The 12,374-nt window shown below is 36.1% G+C and overlaps 2 protein-coding genes across 3 annotated transcripts in view; one reads left to right on the top strand and one right to left on the bottom strand.

Moving 5' to 3' along the window:
- The window catches only part of LOC148946209 (D-lactate dehydrogenase, mitochondrial-like), a 531,845-nt gene extending 520,580 nt beyond the window's left edge, over nucleotides 1-11,265 (bottom strand). Inside the window, exons 1-2 of the mRNA XM_089097633.1 lie at nucleotides 11,131-11,265; nucleotides 5,288-5,542 (exon numbers count right to left, since the gene is read on the bottom strand). Of these exons, the coding sequence (XP_088953759.1) occupies nucleotides 5,288-5,542; nucleotides 11,131-11,235 (360 nt within the window). The 5' untranslated portion in view covers nucleotides 11,236-11,265. The remainder of the gene's footprint in view (nucleotides 1-5,287; nucleotides 5,543-11,130) is intronic.
- Rift (Riboflavin transporter) overlaps nucleotides 11,209-12,374 on the top strand; it is a 40,119-nt gene continuing 38,953 nt past the window's right edge. The window contains exon 1 of one of the 2 annotated variants that reach the window (XM_089098281.1): nucleotides 11,209-11,312. The gene's annotated coding sequence lies outside the window, so the exon portion shown is untranslated. The remainder of the gene's footprint in view (nucleotides 11,313-12,374) is intronic. The other variant, XM_089098282.1, reaches the window with a different exon arrangement.

The following is a 12,374-nucleotide window of genomic DNA, read 5'->3' as shown; positions in this document are numbered from 1 at the left end:
GGGTACCCTAGAACATCTAGAATTGTCTTGCCAAGCATCCTAGTAGATTCCGCAATAAAGCTATCACACGATCATTCACTTACTGGTGGACATATGTCAGCTGAGAAGACATTAGAGCGAGTTAGTCGAATTTTCGTTTTTGATAAAATGAATTTGAAAGTCAGAGAATTTTGTGAGAATTGTAGCGTGTGTCTGCGTAAAAACAAGCTTCATCGAACAGTAAAACCAACTTTAGGTCAAAATATTTTTTTTATAGGATAGAACATTGGAAAAGCTCATCAGCTGACAGCTAGAAAAAAAAACAATTGAATTGAAAAATAAAAGAAACGATAAATGCCTTGACTTTGTTCCTTGAAATATTTTAAAATCTTCATTTGTTTTTTAAATATATGAATGGTTGTCTTCATTGACTGGCATTTATTGTAATGGTGATTTTCTTTAATGTGTATTTACTTGTTTAATCTGTACTGTGTATTTATTAATTAGGTGTAGGAATGCAAGTTTTCTGCGAACAAGATTGCAAGCGTGACTCAAGACAGTGCCACTTTATCTAAGTAGCCTTATGAAAATTTTAACTCTAGAAATGTGAAAGAGATAAGTGATCGAAAATTCACATTTGGAACCATGAGAGAACTACAAGAAAGAAGTTTGAAACCATCTAGAGTTGGGTCACTCCTTCGAGACCCTGTGAAGTGATTCTGAATAATATAGAATTGTCTGTGCATAGTTTTTTTTTCTCCTTTTAGTTGGTTTTTATGTTGGTGTTGGGTGGCTCAAACAAGGAAACTCATAATTTTCCAAACAACCGTTTGGAAAATTATTTTTGGTACAAATAATTTCAAAAAAGGGGGGGGGGGAATCTGTAAACTTTTAGGAACTACAGCAAATATTCAGAATTAATATAGTTATCCAGGAAATGGGATTTGACTAAGAAATGGATTTTTGACAGAATATTCAGAATTAATATAGTTATCAAGGAAGTGGGATTTGACTAGGAAGTGGACTTTTGATAAAGTAATATTCGGAATTTTAATTATGGGTTTCGACCCGGAAAGGCCCACTTCCAAAGTTTACAGATATGGGGTTTTTGATTTGTTGATTTGCAATTCAACGGACCTTGGAAAGGATTATATATATGAATTTCTGAAGCGCTTAGAGTTAGTTCCTCTCTTGTCTTGAGTTAGTTCCTCTCTTGTCTTGAGTTAGTTCCTGTCTTGTCTTGATGTAGTCAAACTCTTGTATAGTATTTGCTTTGTATAATAAACACATAGCTTATAGTAAAAGAGACTCTTCTACCTCCTTCACGAGAACCTATAACTGAATGATTCGGCTACGTTACCAAAACGCTTATGAAAGTAAACCTTTTATCAGCAGAAAGAAAAGGTTTACAATCGAATCTTCAGACCTTTTTAAACCAAACGACAATCTAAAAATTATAATCAGACGTCTGAAGGGATTGCAAAAAGAGCAATAAAAATGGCAGTGGGAGGGAGACAAGCTACGCTCAATTGACTGTCGAATCCAAAAAGGGCACTAGAACTTCCGACTTCTTATTTCAATGGCTTATTTATGTTCCTGAGACGTCGTTGATATGGTATTAATGTTTCTCCCTAAAACAATAAACTTAAAGCGGCTAGCAAAAAATAGACAGGGGAAGGGGAGCTGGTTACCCTCCAGTCGCTTTCTACTCTTAAAAAGGAAAACAAATTGCAAGTTAACTAGAACTTTTAAATTTCAATCAAATGAACTCACTTAGCTATTTCAGCGACCGCCACATCCATGCAAAGTGACTAGGAAAAGAAATACTTGGAAGCCACTTCGACCTTTGCTTAGGCAGCGCTACATCGCTGCCTATGATACACTACCATACTTGTAGTAGAGCATGAATAGACTGGGACATCATCCCCCATGTAGGGGAGTATTTGAGAAACGATTTTCCAGGCTGTTCTGTATTGTTGTACATTCTATAGCTTTTACTGATTTTGTAGCTCTTTGCAAGTATTTTGGGGTGACTCAAAACCTTTAGGCGTATTTTTTTTTTAGTACGCACTGGTTAATCTATATGGGGAGTATTTCGTTAAAACAAAACAAAACACAAAATTTTTTATTCACGTTCAGGCACTAAGTTAGCACGTTAACTTCAGACTTCAGAGGACACAACAAATGAACGGAAAAAGGATATGCTCAGAATCCGTTTACATTTAATTTATAAGTTTAAAGAGCAAAAACTGTAATCAAATCAAATACACTGTAGAAGAACTTCATAAGTTTTGTCAATACCATCAATGCGGAATGGCAATTTTCTTAATGTTAAATGAAGAAGAAAAAAAAAAAAAAAACAGGTTACACGAAAAAATGCCGAAAAATTCAGATTGTTGCGACAGGCCAAGTATGACACTGATGAACCCAAGTAGGAGCATTAGCTATAGTCTTCTTAAAACTTCCCAGTTAAAGTCCTTTTTGTATGATAAACGGATATAATCAAAGCATAACTTAGCTTTTTAAAAGTGGGTCAAGCGCCCAGTCTCCTTGGGATAAATGAACTGCAATGAACTTACTAAAACAAAGAGGTAAAGTAGCTAGGTACTATCCCATTATGCGGGACTCTCTAAAAAGTCAAGTTTGGTTAATGCTAATGAAATAAAATAAAATAGGATGAATATATAATAGTTTAGAAGCAAATTTGGGCTATATATTTGCAAATTAGGGGGTGGGGGTGGGAGGGGGGGGGGTAAAGCATTGGATATATTAAATACGCAACCTAACGTAATCTAACCTAACCTAGGTACCTCCCCCCCTAAACCCCCAAAAAACACAGTTTGATATTGTATACCTAATGAAAACCTTGCTATCATTGCCTGCTCTATAACAGTTAAGACGTCATAAACAGGTTTTATCATTGCCTTCTCTATAGTGATTAACCCGAGAGGCCCGCATAAAGGGATAGTACCAGTAGATAAGTTTAGAGTGAAAATGAGTTTTCCTTAAGCGGCGTTCACAAGCGTGTCTAGCTAGAATCCTATGTCTAGACACGTGTCTAGCCAGAATCCAATGTCTAGGCAACGAACGTTTACAAGTAAAATTCAGCGCTTAGCTAGAAATTCAGTTCTAGACTCTAGAACTCAACATTTAGAATTTTTAATTACAGCCAATCAGAATGGGTCAAGATCCACTGTTTTCATAATTTTGTTTACATTTGTAACTGAAATCTAATTTTTTTTTTCTCACTAATTGTTTTTTTTTCATTTTAGGCGAATATGCAACACCAGACATAATAATAAAGCACACTAAGGCAATTGTTTTGCTTATCTCATCCATTAGCTTGTGACAGTAAAAATAGAGATTTTAATATTTGAAAGTTTTGCCCGCATAAGCTCTGTTGATTGGCTAGAAATGACAATTTGAAACTAAATTTGTAGTTTTAGCTAAGCACCGAATTTTACATGTGAACGGTTGTTGCCTACACATTGGATTCTGGCTAGACACGTGTCTAGACATGGGATTCTAGCTAGACACGCTTGTGAACGCCGCTTTACAACCCATAAACAAGAATTGAAATGTTATTGCATTTAAAATCCAAGCATCTGTGGAAGATTTAAAAAAAAATCAGCGTACGCGCTTAGATGGCTCTGGTCACTAAAAATAGCTGTTCCTTTTTACAAGATACTAGTTTAGCAAGCGTTATACTGACGTAATAATAGAGTATAAATTGCCGTTTAAAACGTAACCATAAATTGATGTCCCTCTCCTCATGCTTATATGCTGACAATGAACGGTATCTGGATGCAACCGTTCAATAACTGCGCTAAAATAGTGATTTTATAAAATAGGAAGAATTAAAAGGAGAAATTGAGCGGCGAAACTGGTGATTGCCGTGAGGATCATTCTGTCGAGGACCGAAGAAAACGGTTGAGAAGTAAATAGGGACCAGGCAAGACTTACAAGCGCAATTAAGAGGTAAAAACTGTGTTCCGTCACAGGAAATACTTGTACGTTATACTAACTTGGCAAACTGATATTATTATTATTTTCTATATTTTTTGTTAGCAGCAGCCAGAAGAGCTAATGCTTCCCCTTTTCATTATTTTCCAAAGGTCAATTCTTCAGAAAAAAATTCAGTTCTTCCTTTTATGTCATGCTTTGGATAAGTAGCCTCACAAACAAGAGGTATTTTTGGCAAAAATTTTGCAGGTTCACGAATTTTTCTTTTTTTGAACCCAAACGAAGGTTAAATCACAAAAAAATAAAAAAAAACTCGAAAAAAACTCAGACAGTATAGGAAAAACCTATTTTTAATCGGCTGATGTGTGTGGCGTTTTGTCCGTAAAAGTACAAACAAAACGTGGTTAAGGTCTATAAAACAAGATCTATAAAACCAAGAGGCGGTCTTAATTTGAGGTCCACGGATGCTGATTAGACACATGGCATAATATTAAAACAAATGTTTAGAGGATGTTACATTATTTTCAATTTAAAATTTGCGAGTTTATTTTCAATTTCAAGGAAATTATTGAATAACAAAGGTACGATTGTAATCTCCGTGGCCAAAACACATTGACTGTTGGTTACAATCTCTCCTCTCCTTTGCTCCCCTCCCAGTTACCTTAGCAAGTGAAAAGTAAAAAAATGCTCTTTGAAAAAATTCCAAATGAAAAAATTAATTTTTTTTCACTTTTATGGAAATAATTTAATTTTTCAATGCTAAAAATATTGCAAAGTACTTAAGTCATTTTGAACAAGATTAGACAAAAATGTAAGAGAATATGCAATAATTCAATCCATATTGTATGCATAGTACATGTTGACTAGGTTATGATTTGTGAAATGAAATTTTATTCAAGATTTTGAGTGGTTTTTCAATTCGTGTATTTTCGATCAATCTTTTGACCAACTTTAATTTTACGAGTAATTTATATTATTTATTATACTATACGATATGAGCATTAGCTAATTATATAGCCGCAGCCAGGATCCCCTTCACCTACTTGGAAAAGAATAAATGACACAAACCACCCTCCAAAAAAAAACTTGTTAACGATATTTTATTCCGAAACTTGTCAGGGGGGAGCAGCCCCCTGACCCTCTATAGAAAAGCATTTTTTCAAAAAACATCTGCCATGTCCCTGAAGAAATTGTTTGGGGATACCAACTCCCCCCCTTCCCAACAAATAAAAATCTGAGCGGACATCGATGTATACAGCCAAAAATCCTAATTGTTCAGACAAAAATGGAAAAGATGGTATTTGATGATCTACTCCGCTTGTTAAAAAGGCAAACAAGCTCAAACCTGCACAGCACAAACTCCAGACTCTAAGCCAGTACCCGTCCCAAATGGGATCATTGCAACATTTTTAGCGAACAGCAACTTTGCTACTTCAGAGACTTCTTCCGTAGTTTTCGGCCAAATAACAAGGTCAGCCGGGGAAGGCATTGAAGGTCCTTCGTCTCGCCCGTGCTGCTCGCAAACAATCCCAGCATTAGATACACTTTCTTTGCCAACAATGCCAGATAAAAGCGTTTTCAAGTCTTCCACCTGGTTCGGCTGAAAAAAAAAAATGCAGCTTCATTTTGTTTTATATGTGAAACAAGATAAGAGCCAATTTAATAAGGCTTTAAAATTCCACCCCTTATAAAATTTACCGTGCTGAAAACAAATAGTGGATAAACTGAATACAATCTAATCATTTTAAAGGTATTAATTAAAAGAAAAAACTTTCCGAAAAAGAAGTTTTCAAAAGAAAAGTAAATGTCATATTAAATTTAAGATCAGAAGAAATAGAAGTCTACAATTATTCAAACTCAAAACAACTAGAAATTACTACTAAAGAATAAATGAAACCCAAAATAAACAGAAATTAAATAAACAATTATAGCAAAAACATAGAATAGGTACTAGCATCAATGAAGTAATATATACTAAAACGAGTTAAGCTTAATTTAAATATTTAAATCAAGATTAAAACGAACCAAAAAGTATTTTGCTTTTGAAGTATAAATGAAACCCAAAACGAACATAAATTAAATAAACAATCATAGCAAACAAACATACAATAGGTACTAATACAAATAAGTAAATAAACCTTAAAAGGAAGGAAACTAAAATGGAATACGCATAACAAGCTTGAAACGAAAAAAAATCTCTACAAACAAGAGTTTGGGTTTTGCCTCTTTCTCTCACTTAAAAGTCTAAAACATACTGCGTCATTGGCACTTTACTGAAAACTATATGTCTTGAACAGTCTTGGAAAGTACAAATAAAATCAAACGGAATATTTGATATATAATACTATTAATTGTTGAAAGATCATCCGTTCAAGATTTTATTTCACTGTAATTTTATTTTCATTTTCAATGCTGCAATAACTAGAAAAGAAAAATGTTTGTAATATAATTCGTTTTCGGTGAAGCACCAATGACGTAGCAGGCTTTAGGCATATTAGTCTTGAACAGCCTTGGAAAGAACTAATAAAGTTAAAATTAATATTTGATATATAATGATATTAATTGCTGAAAGCTCATCAGTTCAAAATTTAATTTTACTGTAATTTTTATGTTTACTTTCAATGCTGTAAACAGTACAAAGAAAATATTCGTAATATAATTCGTTTTCAGTAAAGAGCCAATGATTCAGTAGGTTTTAAACCTTTACAGTGAGAGAAGGAGGCAAAACCCAAACTCTCCTTTGTAGAGATTTTTGTTCGTTTCAAGCTGGATTTGCATATTCAATTTAAGTTTCACTCGTTTTAAGATTTATTTGCTCATTTATATTAGTATCTATTGTATGTTTGTTGGCTATGATTTTTTATTTAATTTCTGTTCGCTTTGGTTTCTATTTATACTTCAATAGCAAAATATTTGTGTTCGCTTTAAGCTTTATTTGCATATTCAACTTAAGCTTTACTCGTTTTAAGATTGATTCATTCATTTATATTACTACCTGTTGTATTTTGTTTTTTGCTATGATTGTTTATTTGATTTCTGTTCCTTTTGGGTTTCATTTATTCTTTAATAGTCATTTCTGGCCGTTTTGAGTTTGAGTAACTATAGATTTCTATTTCTTCTGATCTCAAGTTTAATATTACCTTTACTTTTCTTTAGAAAACTTCTTTTTCGGGAAGTTTTTTCTTAATTAATTTATGTTAGTTTTGATTGCCAAAGTTTCAAGTTTTTCAAAATTCCTTATTTCAAAATAATTTTTATCCCAAGATAAATTGACAGTTTTGGCAAGAACTAATAAAATTAAACTGAATATTTGCTATATAATGATATTGATTGCTGAAAGCTCACCAGTTCAAGATTCTGTTTCACAAAGGGGCCGGATATAAAGCTTTGACGCTTCTACGCCCAAGCGTTTTGCCACTCCGTTTTTACTAGATTTTAGGGGAAATTCTCAAAATTTCGGGAATACAGAAAGCCGCAAGGTTTAGTGTGCCTATTGGTAAATCTTGATCTGGTTTCACTACGATTTTCATTTTATTTTCAAGGTTGTAATAAGTACAAAAGAAAATATTTGTAATATAATTGGCTTTAGTAGAGAGCCAAATACGCAGAAGGCCTCATGCTATCGTTAGGGAAACGGGCAGTAGCCATACTCTTGTATACTCTTGTAGTGAAGAATATAGGTGTCTTGAACAGTTTTGGAAAGAACTAATAAAATTATTATGATGTTAATAAGTATTTTTGGTTGGAGGGCAGGGGCATGGAGGGAGGGCCAGGGGTTGGCTCCCATGATTTTTGGAATGAAATAACGTTAATAAGTTTTTTTTGGGGGGAGGAGGGGTGGAGGTCTGGCCATGGAGGGAGGGCCAGGGGTCAGTTTCCATGATTTATTATTGATAATTTTTGGGGGGAGGTAGGGGTATTGGGCCAGGGAGGACCAGTGCTCAGTTCCCATAAGTTTTGGAATAAAATACCGTTAACAAGTTTATTTGTTGTTGTTTTTTCTGGGGGGGGGGAGGGGTCGGGCCATGCAGAGAAGGCCGTGGGTCAGCTTGCCTCAGTTTTGGAACTAAATATCGTTCACAAGGTGCATAACTTACAACACTTGCCTACTGGCTCTTGGAGGTTGCGCCAAACCCGGAGTTTACTTTTTATTTTATCTTTAAACTATTGGCTATCTCAAAATTTTGATTAGATTCGTTTGGAGAAAAAAGGGCCTAGGGGGGGGGGCTAGTATCCCTCCAATCCCGTTTTGACTGGCCATCCAATTTGCAATTGAATTAGCTCCCTCTGGAGTTCATGCTACCATCCCTTCCATATAAGCTTATATGCCCCCGGAGCATAAATTACAACACTTGTCCCTGGGTTCTGGGGTGGGCTGTGTTATTCCTGGAGTTTTTGTTACATGATTTTTGGTCAATTTGAAACAAAATGGCTATATAGAAAATTCGATCGGAAACATTTGGCGAAAATAGGGTTGGCGGAGGGGGGGAGGCTAGTTGCCATCGAATCACTTTTGAATCTTAAAAAGCGAGCTAGTACTTTGAATATCTAATCATTTGATTCCCCTCCAAAATTCATACGACCACCTCTCCCATTAAAACTTATATACCCCGGAAGCAAAACTTACAACACTTCCCCCTGGGTTCTGCGGTGGGTTACCAGGGGTATATAAACCTTATATAACCCAGGGGCACAAGTTACAACCCTTAGTTCCTCCAAGTTCTGGGGGTTATGTTGACTCCAAAGTTTTTGTTCTCTGATCGTTGGTCTATTTCAAAGAAAATGGCTATCTCAAATCCATCGGATAAACTTAAGGAAAGGAGGATATAAGGGGGGGGGGGGTGTTAGATGTCCTACCATCACTTTCGACTCTTAAAATGTAACTGGAACTTCCAATTTATAATCAAATGAGCAGACCTCTGAACTTTATACGACCACCCCTTACATAAAAATATTATATGTCCCCGGGGCATAACTTAAAACACTTGCCACTTCTGTGACGTTGTGTCAACCCCGGAGTTTTTGTTATCTGCTGTTTGAACTATTTACAATAAAATGGCTATCTCAAAACTTTTACCGGATGGATTTGGGGAAACAAGAGCGTGGGGCGGGGGGGGGGGGGCTAGTTGACCTCCGATCTCTTTTGACTCATAAAAAGTAACTAGAAATTTCAGTTTCCAATAATATGAATCCCTTCTGAAGTTTATAGGAGGATCCCTTCTATAAAAATTATATATGTCCCCAGAGCATAACTTAAAATGCCTACCCCTGGGCCCTGGCGGGTTCTGTATGACCCGGAGTTTTCTTTGTCTAATTCTTGAAATAATACTAAAATTTTTATCGGGTGTATTTGGGAAAAAATGATCGCGGAGACTATTTTCCCTACGATCACTTTTGGCTTCCAACAAGGTACGACTTCAGGTCTCCAATTGAATGAGCCCTCCCCTAAGTTTATTTGACCAACCCATCCATATGAAGAGGCTCTGGGAAAACAAATTGGAACCTTATAGCCTTGGGGTTGGCAGGGGGAAGCTAGTAGTCATCGGATAAATTTTGACTCTTAAAAAGTGAACTAGAACTTTCAATTTCTAATCATTTAAGTCCCCTCCAAAAATTATACAAGTACCTTTTCCGTAAAAACCTTATACGTCCCCGGGACATAAGTTACAACCCTTCCCCGGGTGTGGGAAGGGAGGCTATGTTGACCCCGAAGTTTTGTGAATTTGATCGTTGGACAATTTTAAACAAAATAGCTTTCTCAAAATTTTGATCGGGTTAATTTGGGGAAAAGAGGGGAGGGGGGGGGGAAATGATATATGCCCGACGATAACTTTTGATGACTCTTAAAAAGGTAAATAGAAATTTCAATTTCCAATCAAATAAGCCACGTCATATGCTTATACGACAACCCCTTACATAAAACCTTATCTGCCCCGGGGCATAACTGATAAAATTTCCCCCGGGCTCTGGGGGGTTGTATGTTGACCCTTGAGTTTTTTTATTTGATCTATAAACTATTTTGAACTATTCCTAGGCGAGTGGATTGGTATGCTGGATTTAGGATCCTTTGTCCGAAAGGATAAAGGTTCGAATCCTAGTGTACCCAATTATTTGGTTTGGGACGGGGGTCAGTAGCATGACTCTGTAAGCTCAGTCAGATTCGACCCAGCTCTAAATGGGTACCTGGAGAAATCTGGGGAAGATAAACAGGAAGGGTGTGCAAAAGCACAGGAGGGATGGCCCCCATCCCCCCATTGTACCTACTGGCTGAAGGGTCTTGAGACGGAAATCAGCACCGCCGGTTTGGACCTTAAGGTTCTAATTCCGCATCCTTTACCTTTTTTATAAACTATTTTGAACAAAATATTTATCTCAAAATTTTGATCAGATGCATTTGGGGGAAAAGAGGCCTTGGGTGGGCTGGTTGCCCTCCGATAAATTTTGACTCTTAAAACGGGCACTAGAAAACCCAGTTTACAATCGAATGAGCCCCCTCCGAAGTTTATGCTACCATTTCTTCCATGAAAACATTATATGCTCCAGGGGCATAATTTTCAATGCTTGCCCTCAGGTTCTGGTGGGTTGTTTTATCCCTGGAGTCTCTGTTCTATGATCGTTGGTTTATTTTGAAAAAAAATGACCATATAGAAAAATTCGATCACAAGCATTTGGGGAAAAGAGGATTGGCGGGGAGGGTGGGGCTAGTATTCGAGAGAGAGAGAGAGAGAGAGAGACAGAGAGAGAGAGAGAGAGAGAGAGAGAGAGAGAGAGAGAGAGAGAGAGAGAGAGAGAGAGAGAGAGAGAGAGAGAGAGAGAGAGAGAGAGAGAGAGAAAGAGAGAGAGAGAGAGGGAGAGAAGGAGAGAGGTAGAGACACAGACAGCGATAGAGAGAATGGGACAAAAGAAAGAACAATTGCAAGAAATGAAGATCTTCGTTTTATTCTTATGAAGACGTTACAGTTACACCACAGATCTATTTCCACAACCATGTAAAAAATACTTCATCAATGTTCGAGTTTCAAGTACCCGGGTAACAATTACATAACAGAAGAGAAAACTTCATTAAGAGGCAATTTTTTTATTTTTAGTTTTTTCATTGCTGGCACTAATCACATAACAGATATTTTGCAATTAAAAAAAAAATGCTCTTGAGGGTTAAAACAGAAAGAAAAAAGGATTAAAGCTTACTTTCAGCCTCGTATGTGTTTGGTGACCAGAAGCGCTGGGATAAAAACTCCGTTTGGTGCTTTTTGATAAAACACTATGGAAAACTCTCCGATAATTCAGTAACATAGTAGCAACAGAACGCTCAAGTTGTTTGGATATATGACAGATAACAGACTTAGATAGACAGCAAATACCGAAAACAGGTAAACCTCTATCCACTAAAAAGGAGAAGTTATAAATTAAATGTAGGATTTATTTACAGTTATATAATGCAGTTTTCTTACTAGCCTTTCTCAAAATGTTCTCCGGGAATCTTGTGATATATTTTCTTTAATAGTATTTGACTACTCACGTGTCGTAAGTTTGACGTCACTGTAAATCTTAGGAAAACGTGAATAAGAATGCAAAAGATTATGAATCTGCTGATTAGCTAGGGTTGTCATTACGAAAATGTAATCCTCAGAATTACCATCTAAAGTGATGTAATCAGCAAAATCTTTAAAATCATCGACACAAATCGGAAAAATCCTCAAATGTTGTCGTCATGATATTACCAGAATGGGTTGCCAGACATGTGTCTGGCATAGACAATGGGTTGTCTGTCATGTGTGCGAGATTTTGTGTAATTATGTATGTTAGTTTAAGGGTATTAAGTGCTTTCTTATGTTTTTGTTTTGTTTTGTAATTTTGCACTGTTATTGTTATGTACTATATTTTGCAATGAGTGGTATAATCATATGCTATTATTTTGTGTGGTTTCCCATTTATTTTGCCATGGCCCAAAGCGGCTTTTATTGCAATAAACATCTATCTATATCATTAATAAAACTCTATGTGGCGGAAGAGCTTGTGTATTATATGTTTTTTTTGGAGGGGCGGGGGCGTTAGAGCTAAGGTACTGTAAAACAACACATGAGAATTGGATCGCAATTGTGACGCGAAAAACTAGTCAAGCAGCTTCTTTGAAGAGAGAAACAAGGGTTTCTCACTCCGGGGACATTATTCACACTTTAGTTTTTGGGGTTTAGGGGTAAAAAAGGTACCTAGGTTAAGTTAGGTTACGTATTTAATATATGCTATGCTTTACCCCTATCCCACTAATCTACAAATATATAGCCCAAATTTATTTCTAAGCTATTATATTTTCATCATATTTTGTTTTATTTCATTAGCATTAACCAGACTTCAGTTCTCGCGTGTTGCCTAGCTAATAGAACAGTACCAGAGCTAACCCTACCTCTCTAGGTAAGAAAAATAGGGAATAA

Source organism: Artemia sp. Qi Xiang Cuo, chromosome 12, assembly GCF_049724085.1.
Source record: "Artemia sp. Qi Xiang Cuo chromosome 12, ASM4972408v1, whole genome shotgun sequence".
Classification (NCBI taxonomy): domain Eukaryota; kingdom Metazoa; phylum Arthropoda; class Branchiopoda; order Anostraca; family Artemiidae; genus Artemia; species Artemia sp. Qi Xiang Cuo.
This window is presented reverse-complemented; position numbering and strand designations above follow the sequence as displayed.